This window comes from Pleurodeles waltl, chromosome 4_2 (assembly GCF_031143425.1).
Source record: "Pleurodeles waltl isolate 20211129_DDA chromosome 4_2, aPleWal1.hap1.20221129, whole genome shotgun sequence".
Classification (NCBI taxonomy): domain Eukaryota; kingdom Metazoa; phylum Chordata; class Amphibia; order Caudata; family Salamandridae; genus Pleurodeles; species Pleurodeles waltl.
The window spans coordinates 928,273,934-928,297,554 of NC_090443.1; the positions used below are offsets into that span (position 1 = coordinate 928,273,934).

The 23,621-nt window shown below is 44.4% G+C and overlaps 1 protein-coding gene across 1 annotated transcript in view; it reads left to right on the forward strand.

Annotated features, from left to right (window-relative positions):
• The first annotated feature begins 16,398 nt into the window (after positions 1 to 16,398).
• The window catches only part of LOC138293478 (cytochrome P450 4B1-like), a 159,628-nt gene continuing 152,405 nt past the window's right edge, over positions 16,399 to 23,621 (forward strand). The window contains exons 1-2 of the mRNA XM_069232717.1: positions 16,399 to 16,633; positions 21,575 to 21,719. Of these exons, the coding sequence (XP_069088818.1) occupies positions 16,442 to 16,633; positions 21,575 to 21,719 (337 nt within the window). The 5' untranslated portion in view covers positions 16,399 to 16,441. The remainder of the gene's footprint in view (positions 16,634 to 21,574; positions 21,720 to 23,621) is intronic.

Consider the following 23,621-nt stretch of genomic DNA (forward strand, 5'->3'; position numbering starts at 1 on the left):
ACCCCCTCCCCCCGGCCGTCCTTCCACTTTTGAAGTCAGTGAGAAAATTGTGTGGGAACTTACCAGATTACTTTTTTTTACAAGGGACACAAGGAGACAGAGCAGAGATTTACATAGTAATGAACTCCTTGCTGTGAAATTTACAGACAGAAAAGATGTCAACATGCTGACAACTATGCATGATGAAAGTACTGAACCTGTGACTGTGATTGGGTCAAGTTGCAGAAATGTGCAAACAAGTGTGCATTCTAGATTACAACAAGCACATGGGAGGTGTAGACAGAGTAGATCAAAGGTTGGAGCCTTACAATGGTGCTAGAAAGTCCTATATCTGGTACAAGAAGTTGAATATTCATCTATTTCATTTAGCATCCTTTAATGCTTATGTTGTTTTCAAAGATCATTCTCCAGAATCCAAGATGACTTTTGTACTGTTTCAGAAGTCTGTAATTGGCAATCTGGTTGCAGGTGAGCAGGCAAGTGTTCCTAGAGGTGGAGTGGTGGAGGATGTGGCTAGTTTGAAGATTGCCACTTTCCTGAATATATCCACCAACACCGAAAAAAGACTTTTCTTGTTGGAGATGTAGAGCCTGTGTCTGAAGAGGAGTTCAAAAGGAGAGTCATATGTACTGCCCTGAGTGTCGTTCTAATCCTGGCCGATGTGTGCCCACATGTTTTAAACTGACTGTGGTCTATATTGCAAAATCTTTTCTGTTTAGTAGTTTGTTGGCAGTAATTTGATGTGTTTAGTAATACCTGTTGTTTATTGCTACAAGTGGGGTATTTGGTTGGAAGTCAGGTTACCCTGTGTCCAAGCAAGGACCCTAACTCTAGTCAGGGTAAAGGAGAAACACACCTGGTTTACACCCCTGCTAACACCGTCAGTAGCTTGGCACGAGTAGAAAGGATTAACTCAGAAGCAATGTGTAAAGTATTTGTACCAACACACACAGTAATACACTACAAACACTACAAAATGGACACCACACCCATTTAGAAAAATAGGTAATATTTATCTAAATCAAACAAGACCAAAAAGACAAAAATCCAACATACACAAGTCAAGATATGAATTTTCAAAATAATAGGAGTCTTAGTCCATAGAAAACAATGGAAGTGTTGTTACACAAAGTACCTGGTTTTCGTCAAAAATAAGCGTGCATCGGAAAAGTCGGCGATATGTCAATTCCTTACTCGCAAGTGAGGCCGTATGTCATTTCTTCTCCGGTCGGCTCGGCAATGTGTCGTTCTTCTCCATCACAACAGAGCGATGCATCGATTTCCGGACGGGCACCTCAGATCCGCGCAAGCTTGCATCGATTTTTCACACCCAGATATGTTGTGGGTGAAATCCGGTCTCACGGTGTTTGGAAAACTGTGCTGCATGGAGTTTGCATCGCTATCAGCAGCTGTAAGTGTTATGTCATTTCTCCAGCCGCAATGCATCGATCTCCTAGCCGCAATGCAGGTGGAGGGTCAATTTTAGCTGTGAAGCGCGTGGCGCTTCAATTATCAGCCACGTTGCAGATGGTGTGTCAAAAAGGTCCCCGCACTGCGGTCTGTGCGTCGATTTCTGTCCTTTTCCACCAGCTTTACCCTTCGAGGGCCCAGGGACTGGATGGGGCACCACTTTGGCAGTCTCACCAGAGAGTCCAGGTACTGGCAGAGGAAGTCTTTGATGGCCCTGAGACTTCAACAACAGGAGGCAAGCTCAATTCAAGCCCTTGGAGATTCTTCTCAAGCAGGAATGCATAATAAAGTCCAGTCTTTGTCCCCTTTCACAGGCAAAAGCAGCAACTGCAGGAAGCCCAACAAAGTACAGTCACTGGCAGGGGAAGCACTTCTCCTCAGCTCTTCTCCTTGGCAGAGGTTCCTCTTGAATCCAGAAGTGATCTGATTTTCAGGGGTTTTGGGTCCGAATGGTTTAAGCAAGAAAATGCCCACTTTCTAAAACTTCAAAACTAACAATATAAAACCACCTTCACTAAAAGATGGATTTTTAAATTGTGAGTTCAGAGACACAAAACTCCATATTTCTATTGGCTCCCAAAAGGAATCTGCACTTTACTGATATTTAAAGGCAGCCCTGTACTGCCATTTGATAAAGTTTGTTTTGACCAATGACTTTGTGTTTCACCACTGCGCATATTAGTTGCTCAATGTTCACCAGTAGCACATGATATGTTTTGTTCAGTTTAGCCGCCTATGGGCTTTGACATTGCATTAGCCATTACTTTCTGTATTCAGTTGAGCCACCTATGGGCTTTGACATTGCATTAGTCATTACATTCTGTATTCTGCCTATTGGCTTTGACATGCTGTATCCAGTCTAGCCGCCTATTGGCTTTGACATTGCATTCCTATTGGCTTTGACATGCTGTATCCAGTCTAGCCGCCTATTGGCTTTGACATTGCATTCCTATTGGCTTTGACATGATGTATTCAATTTAGCTGCCTATTGACTTTGACATGCTATTAGATATTCTGCCTATGGGCTTTGACATGATATTATATATTGCATTTTATATTCAGCTTAACTGCCTATTGGCTTTGACATCATATTATACATTACACTTTGTATTCAGCTCCGCTGCCTATTGGCTTTGACATGATATTATACATTGCATTTTATATTCAGCTCAGCTGCCTATTGGCTTTGACATGATATTATACATTGCATTTTGTATTCAGCTCAGCTGCCTATGGGCTTTGACATGATATAAGACATTGCATTTTGTATTCAGCTTGGATGCTTATTGGCTTTGACATGACACTAGACATTGCATTTGATATTTAGGTTAGCTGCCCATTGCCTTTAACGTGGAGTTAGACATTGCAGTTGAGAATCCAAGCTGTATTTTTCCAAGCTGTGTTTTTGCACAAGATGAACCAAGATGTTTTGTTCTCACAGTAGACTAGACATGATAAGAGAGAGTACATGGGTGTTGTTCTCTCTGCTTGAGCTTGGGAACAGGAGTAGTCTTGGAGACCTGGCCAGTCTCCAAAAGGCTTGCTCAGTTTCCCAGGTCTGAGAGGAGGGGGCACACCTTTGTAACGAATGTAACAGGCTGCAGAGGGTCAGATTCGAATCTTCCGGACCTCGTGCTGGAGCTTGGCGCAGGCTGCCAGCAATCCCGTGTGGGTAGATGAATCTCTCTTTCTCGCGGCTGACAGGGGTCATCAGCTTGCAGACCTTAGAAAGATGAAGCTGTAGATAGTTTCCACACGGTGAAGTATTTGTTTTGCTTTGCATTCAATATCTTATAAATATAACCTGCTGTGTATATTGCAAACTGATATATTTTGTTTGATTAACGCGGACTTGAAAGCTACTAATTCGTCATTCATAAATATTGTGGTTGGGGAAGAATTAACAACAATAAAAGTCTTCTTTGACCTCAGAAGTGCATTTCTGTTGTGTTATGTTAGTGCTTAGAAACTAGATAAGAGGAAAGCACTACAAGCCCCCATGCTAACCTATGAGAGAGGTGGGCCTTGCAACAGTGAAAGCTGAGTTTAGCAATATCACTGTTGGGATATGTAAAACTCATCGGTACATGCCCACCTTTAACATTCACTACACCCTGCCCATGGGGCTACCTGGGGCCTACCTTAGGGGTGTCTTACATGTAGACAAAGGGAAGGTTTAGGCCTGGCAAGTGGGTACACTTGCCAGGTCTAATTGGCAGTGCAAGACTGCACACACAGACACTGCAGTAGCAGGACTGATACATGTTTACAGGGCTACTCATGTGGGTGGCACAACCAGTGCTGCAGGTAGTTGATTTACAGGCCCTAGGCACCTCTAGTGCACTTTACTAGGGACTTACTAGTAAATCAAATATGCCAATCAGGAATAAGCCAATTACACATACAATTTACACAGAAGCACTTGCACTTTAGTACTGATCACAGTGGTAAAGTGCCCAGAGTACTAAAAACAGCGCACAGTGAAAACATGGGAAGCAGAGGCAAAAAAGACTGGGGAGACCACGCCAAGGATGCCAGGTCTATCAAGTGCCCCCCAGCTGAAAGTGGTGAGAAATTACCCAACCTCATGGGAGTTCTCATCACTAAGGCTGAAGAATTTGGAAAGACCATCAGCATTGGGTGTTCTGTGCCAGGGCAGTGTGCCAGTGTAAAGCCCATTCCCTGTAGGGAGATGGACTACCTCACAGTTTTGGGTTCTCACCCCTCATCTTCATTAACCCTCTGAGGGGCCTGTGGTTGGTCTGAACCTGGAAGCGAGACCCACTCAAGTAGGGTCTTAGCTTCTTCAGCATCCAGACCACAGCAAAAGCTTCACGCTTAATTGCACTCCGCCTATGTTCCCTGGGAAATAACCTCCTACTAATGAATGCTACAGTTTGGTCTAGGCCCTCTTCATTTAGCTGTGACAACACTGCTCCTATACCATGTTCTGAAGCATCAGTCTGCAAGACACATTCTTTAGAGAACTCAGGTGCCTTTAGCACAGGTGCTGTGCACATGGCTGCCTTCAGGACATCAAAAGCTGTTTGGCAAGCTTCAGTCCAGATTACTTTCTGGGCTGCTTTTTGGAGGTTAACTCAGTCAAGGGAGCAACAATAGTGCCATACCCCTTGACAAACCTCATGTAGTATCCTGTGAAACCTAAAAAAGCTCTCTCCTCAATCTGGGTCTCCTGGTCTTGGGAGGCTCTCAAGCCAGGATAGTGTCAATCTTTAGCTGTAAGCATGCCACCTGGCCACTCCCCACCTGGTGTCCTAAGTACAACACAGAACCCTGCCCTATTTGGTACTTACTAGCCTTAATAGTGAGTCCTGCCTTTTGTAGGGCCTCCACCACTTTGCAGAGGATGCTGCAAGTGTTCTTCCCAAGTGGAGCTGAACACAGCAATGTCATTCAAGTAGACTGCACTGAAATCATCCAGTCCAGCCAACACCTGGTTGACAAGAGTACTAAAAACAGCACCTCTGAAAGGTGACAGGGGCATTCTTCATCCCAAAGGACAACACCCTAAACTACTAGTGCCCTTCCGGTGTGGAGGATGCAGACCTCTCCTTAGCCCCCTCAGTCATGGCAATCTGCCAACATCCAGACGTCAAATCTAAAGCACTTAGATGTTTGACAGCCCCTAACTGGTCAATGACCTAATCAGCTCGGGGATGGGGTGAGTGTCAGTCTTGGTGACTGCATTGAGTTCCCGTTAGTCCACACAGAACCTGAGTTCTGGGGTGGCACCAGGAGCAGCAGCCTTTGGGACCAAGACCACAGGGTTGGGCCAAGGGATATTGGAAAACACAATAACCCCTAATGCTAACATCTTGGATACCTCATCTTTGATGTTAGCCCTAACCTTGTCAGTAACTCTGTATACTTTATGTTTTAAAGGAGGACTGTTCCCAGTGTCCACATCATGTGTACACAAATAAGTGACCCTTGGGGTTAAGGGAAACAATGGGGCAAACTGTCCCAACACCAGGCAACAGTCCCTCTGTTGCTCTGGGGTCAGTGAGGGAGAGAGGTTCACACCCTCCACAGACCCATCCTTCTCCTTGGCAGACAGGAGGACAGGAAGAGTCTCACTCTCTTCCTCCACCCCATTATCTGTTGCTAGGAGCATGGTAACCTCTGTTGTTTTAAAATGGGGCCTGAGGCGGTTCACATGCTGGACCTTTGAAGGGTTCCTGGGAGTTTGCAAGTTCACCAGATAGGTGACATCACTCTTGCACTCCACCACCTCAAAAGGCCCAGTCCATTTGTCTTGAAGAGCCCTAGGCTCTACTGGGGTCATCATCTAACCTTTTTGACCAGGATGAAACTCAACCAGAGTGGCACTGTGGTCGTACCACCGTTTCATGTCTTCCTGGCTCGCTTACAGGTTCTCCTGAGCTAGCTTCCTGAAGCAGGCTGTCAGGATTCTAAAAGCCAGCATGTAACTGAATACATCCTGGGGGAGGGGGCTTACAGGGGACTTTCTCCAAGCACTGCTTCACCAGACTCAAAGGTCCCCTAACAGGGTGACCATACAGTAACTCAAAGGGGCTAAATCCAAGACCCTTTTGAGGCAACTCCATGTAGGTGAACAGAAGGCATGGCAAGAGGACGTCCCACTTATGCCTCAAGGGCTCTGACATGCCCATAATCATGCCTTTCAAGGTGCGGTTGAATCTCTCAACCAGACTGTTGCTTTGGGGGTGGTAAGGAGTGGTGAACTTATATGTCACCCCACACTCCTTCCATAAAGACTTCATATATGTAGATATGAAGTTAGTACCCCTATCAGATAAATCACATCCTTTGGGACCCCCATGTGGGTAAAAACACCCATTAATGCATGTCCCACCACAGGGGAGGTGATTGACCTGAAAGGAATGGCTTCTGGGTACCAGGTGGCATGGTCCACCAAGACCAGGATGAACCTGTTTCCCATGGCTGTGTTGGGGTCCAGAAGCCCCACAATGTCAATACCAACCCTTTCAAAGGGGGTGCTGACCACAGGAAAAGGTTAGAGGGGAGCCTTACATTTCCCCCCTCCCACTCTTGCCACTTGCCTGACAAGTTTGGCAAGACCTACAGTGTGCATCTGAGTGCCTGCGCATTTGGGGCCAGTAAAAATGGGTGACAAACCGTTCAAAGGTCTTGTCCTGTCCCAAATGACAGCTAAAGAAACACCCAGACCCAGACTCAGTAGGAAGGCTCTGAAACACTGTGGTACCACCAGCACACGGACTGATCCCAGACTCAGCAACCTTAGGCTCACTATACAGGAGGCCTTCCTCTCAGTAAATCAAATGTGATCTAGGCTCCTTGCCAGACGCCTGGTCTGCAGCCTGCTGCTGCAAACCCTCCAGGGTAGGGGATGTCTTCTGTGCCTCACAGAATGCCTCCCTGGTGGTTCCCCCTTCCTGCTGCCACTGCGTCAGCTCGGGGACCTCCTCCAATTCAGCCACCTGTTCTCCTGTGGGTTCCAGGGCCTCTCCCTCAGGTTCAGCCGCCTCCTGGACTGTGGGAACTTTTGGAGCTGGTTTTTCCGTGCCCCTTGACCTTCCTCCTTCTGGCAGACACCTGGGCCATTCTTTCAGGCTCCAGTGTCTCCTGATCACCTTGATGTGCTGCCATGGACCTGTTGGACACACATACCCACCCAGGCAGACCCAACATCTCCAAGTGTGACCTGCATTCCACCTCCTTCCAAGGGGAATCCTCCAGGTCATTGCCAAACAGACAATCTACAGGCATGGTTGGACTCACAGCTACTCTCAAGGGATGTGAGACCCCCCTCCCCATTCAAAGGGAACCTGCTCCACTCTGCACAGGCGCTCTGAGTTGTCTACCGCAACTATTTCGTGAAGTACATGGGGATAGTCACACTGGCTCCTTTGTCTCTTAGAGCCTCCACCCTCTGTCCACTGATGGTCACCCACTGTCTGTATTTTCTAGTGTTCTCAGGCAGAAGGGTTCTCTGGACCTTTTCGAGCGGGTTTTTCCGTGCCCCTTGACCTTCCTCCTTCTGGCAGACACCTGGGCCATTCTTTCAGGCTCCAGTGTCTCCTGATCACCTTGATGTGCTGCCATGGACCTGTTGGACACACATACCCACCCAGGCAGACCCAACATCTCCAAGTGTGACCTGCATTCCACCTCCTTCCAAGGGGAATCCTCCAGGTCATTGCCAAACAGACAATCTACAGGCATGGTTGGACTCACAGCTACTCTCAAGGGATGTGAGACCCCCCTCCCCATTCAAAGGGAACCTGCTCCACTCTGCACAGGCGCTCTGAGTTGTCTACCGCAACTATTTCGTGAAGTACATGGGGATAGTCACACTGGCTCCTTTGTCTCTTAGAGCCTCCACCCTCTGTCCACTGATGGTCACCCACTGCCTGTATTTTCTAGTGTTCTCAGGCAGAAGGGTTCTCTGGACCATTTCACTGTTCCCTAGTGAGACAAGGGACATCTCAGCTAGCTCTCACCCACCTGGAACCAACTCCTCCCCAAGCTCTACACTGGCCAAACCCTGTGACTGAGCACCAGTGGGTGCCGGTGTCTACTTGGGACATTTGGGATTCCCCCCTCACATGACCCCCCTGGTCACATGCATAACACTTGCAGGGGACCCCCTTCTGCAGGTTTACTCTTTGAAAAACAAGACTTCTTTTCAACTGGGGGCTGGGAAACCTTACCCTGGGAATTAGGTTGGAACCCTTTAGAGAGCTCCCCCTGTTTACCCTTAGGCCCTTCATTCTTCTGATAGGGACCCTGCCTACCCTTGGCATGGACTCCCCCATACATTCTTAATACCCTGGTGTTCTCCCAACAGTCCGCTTCCTGTGCAAGCTTCCTGGGGTCAGTCAGCTTGCTGTCAATCAGGTGCTGGTGCAGCTCTGGAAAACAAACACTATACAAATGCTCCCATGCAATCAAATTGAACAGTCTCTCTAAAGTTGTCACCTTGCTGCCCTTCACCCAACCATCCAGTGACCTGCAAAAAGAGTCAACACATTCTAGCCAAGTTTGGGATTCTTTCTTTTTGTAGGACCTAAACTTGTCCTTATACCTTGTGAGTGCCCTTCATGATAATGTAGGTGAGCCCCTGAGGATCCCCTAAGGATGTCAGGGTGTCCCTCCCCTCGTCCTCAAAGTGCTTCCACAGACACCCCCCCCCCCCTCCAAAGTGCTTCAGGGACCATGTTCATGTGGAGAGCAGACTCATACTCCTTAAACCACAAATATATGTCATACTCCCTCCTTCACCAGATCTTTAGGAATCTGTACCCTCCTCTCAGGCTCCACTGAGGTACTGCTGCCACCATCTCTACTAGACTGGCTCCTCTGATCTAGTTCCCTCAAACTAAGCTCAAAGCCAGCAGTATCCTCTTTTCCTCAATGGCCAGTCTCCTCTCTTTAATTCCCCCTCCATTTTCATCCTAAGATTGTCTAACTCTAGCTGCTGAACATTCTCTGCCTGTCTGTCCTGCAATTCTTCAGGAGTCAGACCCTTGGATGAAACACTGCTACCTGCCCTCCCACGAGACAGAACAGGGACATCCACTACCACATTCTGAACATTCTGTACCTCCTCACTCTCATCCTACTCCTCTGTATGCCCCTCGCCACCTAGGCTGTCACCCAGGCCCTCAATGCCTTTTACAGGCCCTAGACACATCTAGTGAACTTTACTAGGGACTTACTAGTAAACTAAGTATGCCAATCAGGAATAAGGCAATTACACATACAATTTATACAGGAGCACTTGCATTTTAGCACTGATCAGCAGTGGTAAAGTGCCCAGAGTACCAAAAACAGCAAAAACAGAGTCCAGCACACATTCAAAACATGGGAAGCAGAAGCAAAAAAGAAAGTGAGACCACGCCAAGGATGCCAGGTCTAAAATGTATGCTGTCATAGTTGGTATTTCATATTCTACCAATAGGTTAGTTCTTTCTGTATTAAAAAAAAAATTCTTCTTTAAGTTGGATGTTTTGTTATTCCTGTCTGTGCTTTGTGTGTGTGTAATCTGTTCATTGTGGAAGTGTTTTAGAAATGAAAGTGGTATGGAGCTTCACAGTGATATCTGAATACTGTTTGGTTGGCGGTGTGTGGATGGTGTCTGACTGGCAGTGTGTGTGTACTGGCATTTGGATGCTAGTGTGTGTGAACTGGCGTTTGGCATTCAATGTGTTTAGTGATTTGTTGCTGATCACTACACACACATACTGGCAGCCAAATGCCAGTCCATCCACTCTTCCAGCTGCCAGCAATATGATTGTTCTTCAGTCCCATGAAAGTCATGGACCCTTGACTGGCACTGATTGTTGATGTGAGTATTGTAATGTGCTGGGCCCATGGCTGGTGATGGGAGTGGTTTTGTGTGGGTGGCACATAAAAGGTGTGTGAATGGCCTCTAAAGAGGTTGGTGCCTTGTTGTGGTTTTACAGGTCACGAGCTGGAAGTCACTAGTTCAGTATTATATAATTATCGTAATAATAGTGATTTCCAAGTTCTGATTTTTGTGAAATCTTTTGTTAATAAAATGTACTTTTTGAGCTTTTCACTAACCCTTGTGCCAAATCCAACCAGTATGTGTATGAACTTGTGTAGTAGATGTAGGTGCAGTGATATTTGCCTATTCTGTCACTCTATGCCAGGGTGTACATTGCGTCTAGGGAAAATATACCAACCCCAAACATTTAAGTAACCTAGACACCAGGGGGACTCCAGGGTGATGGGCCTTGCATGAATCCCATAAGGTTTCCTTACCCAGAAGCCCTTGCAATCCTCAAACATAGGCTAGAAACACACCTTTTCTTCATATTTCTGTGACTCAAAGTACTAGGATCTGCTTGAAGTCACAAATGTATTGCCACCAAGAGCTACCACATGTCTTCTGATAAAAATGGTACTTCACCTGAGTAGCCCTAACTTCTGCAAAAGGGCGGGGTCCTAAATGCAATTTGGCAACATCAGCAAAAGAGATAATTGCAGTTTTTGGGCCTGGAATCGAATGCCACTCAGGGAAACCTACCAAACCCAGATATTTCTGAATACTAGGCACGCAGGTGTTCACTGGGTGGTGTGCATCTTGTGATTCCCACAAAGTTTTCTTACCCACAATGAGCAGCAAACATTAAGATTTGCCTAAAATTGCACATTTTCGGTGCATTTCTGTGAAGTATTATCCCAGAATCAGAAGTAACCCACAAAATTCCTACCACCCAGGGTTTCCCCACTTGTCCTGATAAAAATGCTGCCCCACTTTGCGGCTGAGCCTAGTGCATGTGACAGGAGCAGATCAAACTACGATCAAGGAGAGTCCTCGCAAAGGGACACTCATTGACCTTGGTTTGATCTGTTTCTGTTGCTGGCACTAGGACCAGCCGCACAATTGAGGTACTATTTTTATCAGAAGACTTGGATGAGTGGTAGATGGCAGGCAATTTGTTGCTTCCTACACATTTCAGAACATTCCATCACAGAAATGGGAGGAAATTTGTTTTTTACTCAAGATTGAGGTTTTCAAAGGCTTCTGGGTAAGAAAACCTGGTGACATCGACGCAAGTCACCCCACCCTGGATTTCACTCTGTGTCTAGTTTTCAAAAATATGGAGGTTTGCTAGGTTTCCTAGGTGCCTACTGAGCCAGGGACGTACTAGTAAACTAAGTATGCCAATCAGGAATAAGCCAATTACACATACAATTTACACAGGAGCACATGCATTTTAGCACTGATCAGCAGTGGTAAAGTGCCCAGAGTACCAAAAACAGCAAAAACAGAGTCCAGCACACAGCTACATTGCCAAATAGGGTCCGTTTTCAGTGGAAAAACTTGATGTGTCTATGTGGCGTTTTGCCACCTTTCCTGTTGCGGCCACTAGCTCTATCCACATCAGTGTGGAACCATTGGAAACTTGGAGGAATGATAGATGATAGGAAATGTGTTTTTTCCTAAAGATTCCAGAACTTTCCATCATAGAAATGTGAGAAAAAAGTGTTTTTTACTCAAAGTATGAGGTTTGGAAGGGCTTCTGGGTAAAAAACAATCTGTTGGCAGCCACGCAAATCATCCCATCCTAGATTCCCCTGGGCATTTAGTTTTCAAAACTGTGCAGGTTTCCTAGGTTTCTCTATGTACCAGCTGAGCTAGGGCCCAAAAACCATAGCGAGTCACATTACAAATATGGGGCCAGTTTTCACTGGAAACATTTGATGTGTACATGTTGAGTTTTGGTGCCTTTCCTGTCCTGGCCACTAGCCCTACCCACACAATTGTGATATCCTTTTTATTAGGGGATGTAGGGGAATGTGAGGCAGTAGGAAATGTGTTGCTTTCTACAAATTCCAGGATCTTACATCACAAAAATGTGTGGAAAATATATTTTAGTCACATTTGAAGTTTGCCAGGGCTTCTGGGTAAGAAACCCTGATGAGAGCCATGCAAGTCAAACCACCCTGAACTTCTCCAGGGGTCTAGTTTTTTAAAAATATGCAGGGTTGCTAGTTTTTCGATGTGCTGGCTGAGGAAGGGCCCAAAATCTACAGCTAGCAGCATTTAAAAAAAGGGTCAGTTTTCAGTGAAAATATGTGACATGTCCATGTTGCATTTTTGCCCCTTTCCTGTTGCGGCCACTAGCCCTACCCACTAAGGGTAAGCAAAAAGTTCTGCTCTGCGGCAGAATTTGCAGAGTTTTACCCACTCTGCATTCCACTTGGAGCACAGAGTTCAGGCAAAATTCCTGAAATTCTGCATGGCGGAGTTGTTTTTCGCGCACAGCACTCCAACGTTAACTTGCTGAGCGTGAACAAGAATTTGCATCCCATAGCGTGATTTTTGAGTGCTAGAACATCTCCTGGCAAAACTTATCAACGCGGACAGTTGCGGCAGGTCGCAACCGTTTGCCCTGAGAAAGCTGCTTCTTGAGTAGAAAATCTATTCAAGCAGCAGAAATAAGCAGCCCCCTCCGGGGTGCCAAGTGGTGCTGTTCATGCTGATTTTACAGCGCGGTACAAGCTCCTGGTTCTAAAATCGGCACAAGCCAAGCAATGTGTCCGATTTCCACCCACTTGGGGAACCCTGTGTAATCTCAAGGAGTTTTTATGTAACTCTGCAGAAATCCACAGAGTGAGTTCCGCCCAGGCCTATTACCCACATAAGTGCGGTACCTTTTTTAGTGGGAGACTTGGCTGAATGGTAATTGGTAGAAAATTTGTGTTCCCTAGATGTTCTAGAACTTTGCATCACAGAAATGTGAGGAAAGTGTTTTTTTAGTCAAAGTTTATGGACTGCAAGGGCTTCTGAGTAAGAAAACCTGGTGAAAACCTCAAAAAACACCCCACCCTAGATTCCTCTAGTTGTCTAGTTTTCAAACATGTGCAGGTTTGACAGGTTTCCCTAGGTGCCAGTTGATCTAGGGCCCATAATTCAGAGCTAGCCACACTACTAAAAAAGGTCCTTTTTCAGTGGAAAAATGTGATGTGTCCATGTTGCATTTTGGCAGCTTTCCTGCCACAGCCACTAGCCCTACACACACAACTGAGGTACCATTTTTTATAAGGAGACTTCAGGGAATGGTAACTGGTAGGAAATATGTTGCTCTCTGCAAATCTCAGAACTTTCTACCAGAGAAATGTGAGGTAAATGCACTTGAAGTCAAAGTTTAAGGTGTGCAAGGGCTTCTGGGTAAGAAAACCTGGTCAGAGCCATGCAAGTCACCTCACCCTGGAGTCTCCCAGGTAACTAGTTTTCAAAAATGTGCAGGTTTGCCAGGTTTCCCTAGGTGCCTGTTGAGCTAGGCCTACGCACACAAGTGTGGTACCATTTTTTTCAGGAGACACAGGGGAACACAGAATAATAGAACACATATTATTACCCATTGTATTTCTATGAATTTGTGCCCTCCAAATGTATGCCAGTGTAACAGAAAGAAGGCATTTTGAGAAATGCCCTCTAATTCACATGCTAGTATTAGTACTCACAAACTCAGAGATGTGCAAATAACCACTGCTCCTAAACTGCATATCTTGTATCCATTTAAGAAATGCATAGGTTTCCCTGTTACCCATTTTTTACTTTTTATATTTTACCATGTACATTTCTTTATAACTGGTTCACACTGAAAAACAATTGCAAGGCACAGCTAAAGTTATTGGCTTTGGGTACCTTGAGGTTTTGGAAAACCCACAAACCCTATACATACCCATATCCAGAAGGGTCTAGCATATTCAATGGTATATTGCTTTTGTAAGTCAGCCATTGTGACGAGAAGTTACAAACTAAAACATTGTTAGAAGTGGGCATTTGTTTCTACTCTTTCAATATTTTTTTTATTTCAACAGTTAATTTCTTTGGGAAAATCTTGAGGCACCTACACAAATGATCCCTTGATGAATTCTGAATTGTGTCTCCGTTTCAAAAATCTATAGCTCTCTAGGATCAGCCATGTGTTTCACAGCGGTTTCTACCACAAACTGGAAGTAGACTGAAAGCACAAAAATCAGAAAAAATGGGCTGCCTCTTTGAAAAATGCCATAACTGTGGTACAAAAAATATGTTTTTTGATTCAGCTCAGCATGTTCCTGAAAGCTGGCAAAATGGTGACTTCAGCACAGCAAACCTTTTGTTGATGTCATCTTTAGAAAATAACCTTTTTTTTACAGAGCACCTTTTTCCTATTTTCCCCAAAAAATCTAAATGTAGCTATATTTCGCCTATTTTCTCAGACCCCTCAAAGAGAATTCACAAACCCTGGGTACCTTTAGTATCCCAGAATGTTGACTTAACTGCCAAGGTTTCAAGTTGCTTTTGTGTGGTGTTTTGATTGTTTCAGTGTACTTATGATCGACATTCAACAACTTAAAGAGACATTCTAGCACGAGCAAAATCATGCAATGAAGTCCATTGAAAAAGACAGATTACCCCCATTTGAACAATCAAGGAATTTGCAGCAAGGGATTTTAAAACTATTATTTCTAGATACACAGCGTCTTCCACAGAGCCGTCTCTCGTCATGATCGGACACAACCCCCAGCATCCCTTCCTGACCCTTTACACACAGGGCTGCATATGTCGAGGAGGTTAAGAAGGACATGTCTTGTTCTATAACGTAAATCCAGCGGGTGGCAGCAGTAATTCCTTAGGACCTGGGCTGGCAGGAATATGGGCAGCAAAAAAGGAAAAACATTTCATGCCAATTGAGCTGCATTAGAATGCTCGTGGCCGCCAGAAGGTCAGTGTCATGGTGGCGCAAGTTTGCCGGAAAAAAAGTGAGGGCTCCATCCCCCGGATTCACTTTAAGGATGGACAAATCTGGCTAGGGGTACAAGGATGTAACTACCTGACAACGTGACATCATGGTACCCATCTCGGAGACAGCCGTGGCAGGGTCTCAGTTGTTTCCTAATCAATACAGTCAGCTGAGCCCAGCCCACACCTGAGGTGAGAGCAGGTACAGGCTGCTTATATGAATTAACGTTCAATGTCAGTCAATGTATCAATTCTACTGACACACCAAGGCCTCACCTGACAGAGACCAGTTCGCGTCTCCGGCACAGTGTGCACAGCACTCCCCGCGCTGCTGTTAATGCAGCTCCTCTGACATTCGCAGTCAACCCCAGCTTCTCCCTCGCCAGGGGCTAGCTTGGTGGTATGATTAGGGAGTGTGACTTTCAGGTTTTGTGACAACCATGCTGGCACAACGTGTTAAAATACATTGTAAGAGAAACAGTGCGGAAGGGGGATTTATAGGCAGCGGGCAGGGCTTTAAGTGGGCCTGGTCCTGCCGGTGCTCACCACCGGCGCTTCTAAAAAGCAGGTGCTGAAACGGGTGCATATCGGGCTCTGCATTTATGCCCTCACCTTCAGACTGAAAAAAAAACTTAACTCGATAGCAGTATCACGCTTTACTGCCTTTAATGTAACTTCACAGAGAATCATTATAGTGATTTCACACTGATCATTCAGAACTGAACCATTTTCAATATTATATCCAACAAAGCTATTCTTCCTTGTTTTTCTATCTCGACTAACAACCACTGACACAGCCAATAATCCTGGCTTGTTTTAGGTGCAATGCCTTTTGTATTGTATATCTTGATGCAATAACAAAAAGAAGCAGCAAAGTACAACTCGGGCAGCACACTATGCTAAGGAGAGATTTTCAGTTTACGTGTTTTTTCAAGCCGCAATCTTAATTGCATAGGCCACGCCCCTTACAGACACCCCATCATTCTTTCATCTCACGTAAAGCCCTGGGTCACCCAGGCTGGGTGCGAGGGAAGGGAGTGTAGTATAGACTGTAAGGGGTACTTAAACACAATATTTAGTAAAATAACCAGCATTTTGAAGACCACTACAATATAGACGAGAGATAGTGTGTGAGTTTGTCTGTGTGTGTGAAAAAATCTCAGCTGAAATACACCCCCAACCCCTGTGCTACACCCACTCTGTCAAGACGATCAAAAATCATGACCGTTGTATTTTAGTGCTCTGAAGCGGATCGCCACACTGAAATGCGTCATTCTATACCCTTATGGGTGGTACTTGAAAGGGCTGTGTTGGGAAAAACAGGACACGGGTATGGATACCTTATGTGGAAAAAAATGTTATGGATGTCTAAACCCGAATTACTTCAAATAGTCAAACACGGTTTAGCATTCATTCTAAGGAAAAATGACTTAGCAAGCTAAGGGGTTACAATACATGTATCAATTTCAAACAACAAGTATATATATTCCATCGTTTATGAAAGGATCCATGAAAAACATCGGCTGGCTGTGTTACTTCTCTCTGTTTTCAAAACCATTCCAGCAGATGGCGCTCTGGCTGCATTACGTAGTGAAAGTACAACAAAAGGAATTATACTTAGTCTAAAGACCGACCCCCAAGCCTCCTATTGGCCATGACCTCAGAGTGATAAACCGAACCCGGGAAGTAAGGGACAGAGGTGTCTCACTGAGCAACATGACATCTGTGCTGAGCGTCTTGGGGGCGCCCCTGGAGATGACCCAGGTTTTTTACGCATTTGCTTTTCTAGTTGTTGGCTTGTTGGTGGTGAAAGCCATCACTCTCCTTGTCCGAAACAGGAAGCTGGCCGCGGGCTTTGCCAGTTTCCCAGGACCCCCCAAACACTGGCTCTTTGGTCACGTCAAGCAGGTAGGAAGGGTGCTTTGTTTCAGTACTTCAGTTCACATGTGGGGAAGGGCTAGAAAACTATCCTCGTCGTTTAGAGCGGTGTCGTCTTTTGAGCCCTGTTCTCCAGTGCACCTGTTCGGCCCTTTGCATTTCGGGTACAGACCCGCCCACGCCTCCCGCGTGACATTTTTTTCTTTGCATCTGGAGGTTGCACTGATTTTTTATTTCTCTCCAGTCGCTTCTGATTTCTTTAACACTTGGGCTCACGATGGCGTAGAAGTTCCGACGTGAATATGTTTCTGAATAATGGACCCTTGAAATATTCTTAGACCCACCGGTCTGCTAACTAAAATGTGTTTTTGGTAATGTGTGACTCTTGCCTCGTACCTTCCATATTTCAAACGATGATAATTGTATGCTGTTGTGAAAGGGTTCTGCCTATTTAATACTTTTTTTGTTGGTTTTTGATCATCGGACTTTGGACCCTTTCTGTGGGAGAGTTTCTTTACTTCCTGAGTCCCACTCACAATAATTACATGTTAATGGGACTGCACACTTTTGCTTCTAGTGACCGCATTTTACAATAACTGAGATAGCTAGCTTAAGGAACACTGGGCTGGTTGCACGTGAACACGTGTACACACGTGCGTGTAGGCTGTGCTTCAGACACTACTGGTACCTGCAGGCAGGTAACTTCCCTGTGGCAGTTTTAAATTGCAAATTGGAGCAGCCAGCGTAACCTCTTTTGTCAGGCTTAAACCTTACTTTTAAATATCTTAAAGACACCCACATGAAAGCCTTATTGTCCATGAAGGCAGGGTGCATGATATTTGCAAGTTTGACGTGTAGAAATTAATGTTGAACATGTCCTCATAGTAAAATAACCTCAAAAACTATTTCACTGTAGCAAGACTGGCTGTTTCCATCAAGAAATGTTGAGCGACAAAGTCTACAAAAAAAATGGTATGGAGTTTGGATAGTGCCCGGGTGTCAGTGCATCTTTAACCCCTTCGCTGCCAGGCCTTTTTCGCTCCTATGCCAAGCATTTTTTGGGGCTATTTGGAGTAGTTTGCGCTTAGGACCTCGTAACTTTTTGTCCACCGAAGCTATCCACACCAAATTTGCGTCCTTTTTTCACAACATCCTAGGAATCCTAAAGATACCCAAAGTTTGTGGGTTCCCTTGGAGAAGACCAAGAAATTAGCCAAAATACAGTTAACATTTGTTTTTTTTGGGGGCGGGGGTGCTTCAGAAGAAAGCATGTGTTTTTTTCCCATCAAATGGCAATCAGCAAAGGGTTTGCAATTCTAAAATCACCGTCTTCTCAGCTTTCAGGAACAGGCAGACCTGAATCAGAAAACCACATTTTTCAACACAGTTTTGGCGTTTTACTGGGACATACCCCATTTTTACTATTTTTTGTGCTTTCAGCCTCCTTCAAGTTAGTGACAAAAATGGGTGTGAAACCAATTATAGATCCCGTATAGCTAAATATTCCTGAAAAGAAGACAAAATTCTAAATTCAGCAAGGGGTCACTTGTGTAGATCCTTCAAAGTTTTCCTATAGAAAGTAATAGCTGAAATAAAAAAAATGTTGAGTTGAAAAAGACAGCCATTTCTGTCTGTGTTTTCTTCTGTAACTTTTTCCATCTATGGCAGATTTTTTGAAGTAATATTCCGTTACATCTGCTGGACTCTTCTGATTGCTTCTGGTTGTGGGGATATATAGGGCTTGTAGGTTCATCAAGAACCATATGCACCCAGAGCCAATAAATGAGCTGCACCTTTGCAATGGTTTTTTATTGTATACCTGGTATACAGCAAGTCATTTGGTAAACTATAAAGAATTAAAAATATGTATCAAGGAAACCTTTGTATTTCCAAAATGGGCACAAGATAAGGTGTTGAGAAGCAGTGGTTATTTGCACATCTCTGAATTCGGGGTTTCCCATACTAGCTTGTGAATTACAGGGCATTTCTCAAATAAACTTCTTTCTTACACACTGTCTTATATTTGGAAGGAAAACATGTAGAGAAAGACAATGGGCAATAATGCCCGTTCTTCTATTCTGTGTTTCCCCAAGTCCCCAATTAAAAATGGTACCTCACTTGTGTGGGTAGGCCAAGTGCCCGCGACAGAAAATGTCCCAAAACACAACATGGACACATCACATTTTTCTAATGAAAACTGACCTGTTTTTTTGCAAAGCGCCTAGCTGTGCATTTTGGCCTCTGCCTCATCCAGTACCTAAGCAGACCTAGCAAACCTATATATTTTTGAAAACTAGGCACCTAGGGGAATCCAGGATGGGGTGACTTGTGGGGCTCTGACCATGTTCTTTTACCCAGAATCCATTGCAAATCTCAAAATGTGTCTAAAAATCACTTTTTCATCACATTTTGGTGCTGCAAAGTTCTGGAAACTGAGGTGAGCCACAAACCACTTCCACCCAGCATTCCCGACATCTCACGATAAAAATAGTACCTCACTTGTGTGGGTAGGCCTAGTGCCTGAGACAGGGAAGGGTCCAAACCACAACATGAACACATCAAAATTATCTGTTACAAAGCTACCTGTTTTTGCAAGGGGGGTGCGTGCGTTTTTCCTCCTGGACTCGACAGCCATCTAGGCAAAGCTAATAAACCCAGACATTTCTGAAAACTAGACACCCGAGGGAGTCCAACGAGGTGTGACTTTGATGGAACGGCCAAAGTTTTCTTACCCAGAATCCCCTGCAAACCTCAAATTTTACTACAAAATCACATTTCCCCACATTTCTGTATGGGATCACTGCACTGACACAAATTTCCTACCACTCAACGCTCCCCTCGGTCTCCTGATAAAAATGATACCTCAGGTAACATTTGTTATTTCAAGCAAACTTGGAGGTTTGCAGAGCATTGTGGATAAGAAAATGGAGTGGGGTGCATGTGAAGCATACCAGCCGGGGCTCACCCAGATGTTTAGTTTTCAGATGTGTCTCGGTCTGATAGATTTTTCTAGGTGGTAGTTTCCCAAACAGATGGAGATTACTAGCCCACTCCATATTCCCTGAGTAGTCCTTGGTTTGCTCTTCTCTGCTACCCTGAGAGAGTCAAATACTGCAATGGGATCCTTTGGTCCTAGTGAGGAGACAATTGTTGGTATATTACTTGCACAGGTTGCCCCCTAACCTTTCCACAGCCTCATGTAAAAGATAAATGCATCTCATGTGATATGGTTTTAAATATGATAGTCTGTTGCAAAAATTATGTTACACTATTTTTTAGTATTCAAGTTAATACCTTAACACCTATTTTAAACATGCTACATATTTGTCTCTGACAATACACAGCAACAGCAATACAAATACCTGATCTCTTCAAGGGCATGAGGTACAAGGCTCAAACTTCCTCTTCCCAAAGTTATTTGGACATGCAGTGATTATTTTTTTCTATGCAGAATAAATGCAAAGCAAGATGTTGTTCCAAGCATAGATATATGGATGAGACCAGAACTTACTTTGTGCCGGTGTTTGCAGGAAATGGACAGCAGCACTCAGTTTTTGGTACTGCAACTTATTCAATCAGCTTTGATCTCAAGTTAGAGAAGGCAAGGAAGAAGAAAGAAGGAATGCAAGGATAGGAAACAGTGGCAAATGGAGGTGAAAAAGAGTCTGCAAGAAAAAGCCTTGGGTCAGCCAGTGAGGGAAGGCAGCAGTCCCAACTTTGTCCCAGAGTGGGATGGAGTCAGTGAGACTGCTGATCCCACCCCTCTCTATGACGAGGTGTCACTGATTGACACTTGCCTGGGCGCTTCAGGGCTTAAACCTGAAGCGCCCAGGTCGAAGTCAATGGGTGACGCTTTCACCTTTTGCTGAGCTGAGGAGGTCAAGCCCATAGGAGCTGTGACCTCTTCAGCCCAGCAAAGTTCAGCTCAGGCAGCCAGGAGTCTGCACAAATTGCGCATGTCTCATGCCTGGCTGCCTGAGCCGAACATGAAGAGTGTCTGACAGGCTGACCTTTGCTCAGCCTGCCAGACACTCTTCATGAGGGGCAAAAGGTGGGGGGGGCGTGGCCCCTCCGCCCTAAAGGATGGGCTGCGGCTGCTAAAGCATGATGTGGTAGCGCACTGTCATTTACAGACAGTGCATTTCCAAGAAATGTCCCAAAACCTTCCCACTAATTTGCAGCTTTACTGATAAAACAATAATTTGTGAAAATTGGGTTTCAGAAACCATATTTTTTTTGCCCATCACTAAGTAAAGAGTTCTGATTTGTTTTTGTCCTCTTAAATTATTTTTATCATCACACATGAAAAAAAAGGGCTTTCACAACTACTAAAATATACTTTGAAATGTTTGTAGGGTTAACTTACTGTGAAATTAAAGACTGTATGGTGTCAGGTTTTTACTAATAAACAACATTTAAATAACTCTTTTTACAGCAGGTCAGAGAAAATTCACCTTACAAAATCCTGGAACTCTGCAGTGAGAAGAGAAATTAATTATAAGACAAACTGACTTTTGACCTCTGTTACTCAACACAGAGCAAATGTGACAACATAACAAGATTTAAAAGGGTCTTTATTGCTCCTTTACGTTCTGACTGAACAGAACACCTATTTATTGTCAACTCCAGAAGGGGCTAGGAGGACCATAAATTAGCTTGACCTGAAAAATGAGAGGTTGATTACATCTTTCTAGGCCTGCCTAATAAATGTATATTCCCTGCTCTTTGTTTTCTCAGCCTTTTGAAGAAAGAAAATTATGTAAGTAGGTGTACTCCAGGAAGGTACACCTCAGCCTTGTGCTAGTTTGGTTCACCAGTTTCCTGTAAAGTGGAATGAATCTCTACGTTAAAGAATGCTCACCCTAGAGAGTTTTGTTTGGAGACAGGATACGTTGAAAAAAACAGGTTGAGAAACTGACATGTTGTATATGTCCTTCTGTACCACTGATGATTCAAGTGTATTTCTTGCAGTTTAAACAAGATGGAACAGACCTCGCTAAGTTGGTGTCATGGACTCACAAATACAATTATGCTTTTCCCATCTGGCTGGGAAGCTTCTTTGGATCTTTGACCATCACTCATCCTGATTATGCAAAAGCTGTCTTCGGCAGAGGAGGTGGGTCATCCTAGATTATTCCCTTTATTAAATCTTGATATAATACAACGCTTGTATTTTATAGTCCATCTTTTCTTTTAATTCTTTTATTTTTTTGTTCCTCGTGCATGCTGTGCACAGAATTATATAGAACTGCAGTTCCCCCAACCGCCTTTTTGGAAAAAGGAACTCATTGGTTTAGATCATCATGCTCCACAGTTTCCACTCCTTTGATAACCCATAGAAAGAAAAGATTGAGTCCAAATAGAACTGCTATGTGTAGCTGTCACTGAGAGCCGTTAACATGAGTAACTGGATTCTAAATCCATAATTCACTGCTACGACGTAGAATCAACTGGCTACAAAAGTTGTTACCCACTGTTGTTATGTTATAAAGGAATTGCAGGCTGATCTTACAGACCAATCTGAGGACCTATTCAGGTAGCGCACTGGCTTATTTCTCTTATAGAGGTTAGAGGCCATCGCTTTGCAAGCCGAGAGGCCGAAATGGCACAGACAGGTAGGTTGGTCAGTTGGAGACCAGTTATTTTCGTTTGTACGTTTGAGACAGAGAGGAGGAACCATATTATGCACAGCTTCTTGCTACTCCTCTGCCCCTGCAGTAGTAGACAGTTTTGAGAGCCACACAGAACATAAAATTATAAATGGGTAAAAAGTGACTAATTGGAATGTTCTTTTCAATGGCGTTCTGACTGACATTGTTGACAACTCAAGCTTCACTCTTGTTTACTCCATGTTACTGAGAAGCTTTTGGTGAACAGCATCCCTGTTGTTCACAGTTATCCACAGATTATTCTGTGTGGTATTTATTTCTCTGATTGAGGACCAGTGGCGTGAATAGCAGATTCTATTACAGCAGTGGGCAACAAAAGTTGCTTTTTACTGCTTCCCAGAAGTGCTTGTTTTCCCAGTGTTTTTCCATCTCACTTGGGTCTCCAGTGAGAGGAGTGACACATCAGAATGGCAGCTAGTAACCTCATTCAGTTTATGTCAACTCTCTGAGGTCTCCACAAACCTTATAAAGTAGGAAAATTGCAGTGGTGCTCTGATTTTGCCAACCATCATATCTACTGTTATCTGCAGCTCTTGCCAGACCCATGCTGGTAGAGACTTTAAAGCTGTGCTCACATGGCTCTCAGTGAGTCTGTCAGACTAGAGCTGTCTGTCTACTTACTGGAAAGCATGGTATTGATTTGGGAGAGCAAGGGAAGGCACAGAGGGTGGTGGGCATGGGTGACATGGAGCCACTTTTTATATTTGAGTCAATTCATGAGAGAATGGTGTGGGTAGGTCGCTGGGTGCCATTTCTGCTTAATGTGGGCAAGGAGGGGAGGATACATGCAGAGAATTGTGAGGGTGAGCAGCAGGCCAAAAGGTAAATTTCTTTAGGGGACAGGAGGATAATACAGAGAGTTGTGTGTGAGGGTGCCAGGATACTAGATATATCTTTTCACATTTAGGTTGGGAAATGGAGGGATGGCCAGAGAACGTCAGGAGCTGGTTGGCAAGAAAACAGATGCTATTTAGGTTATGTAAGAATATGGGTTATTAGTTGGAAGGGGTGAAGCCCTTCTCAAATATTAAACACGGATCCTGTCAGGGTGAACCACAAAAGTTACTAAATTAGCCTATGCTTAACTCTCTGGTAGCTTGGCACATAGCAGTCAGACCTAACTTGGGGGCAATTTGTAAAGTATTTATGCAGCACTTAAACTTTAATGAGGTGAAAAACCAACAGTAAAAAATCCCAAAGCAAATTAGAAAAATAGAGCAATAGTTAAACAGTAAAATGATACCAAAATAGACAAAATCAGACAAGTAGAACTGGTGATATGAATTGTTAATGTTTTCAGTAGATCTAGCCCCAAAACACACTAATGTGGTCATTACAACCCTTGGGGT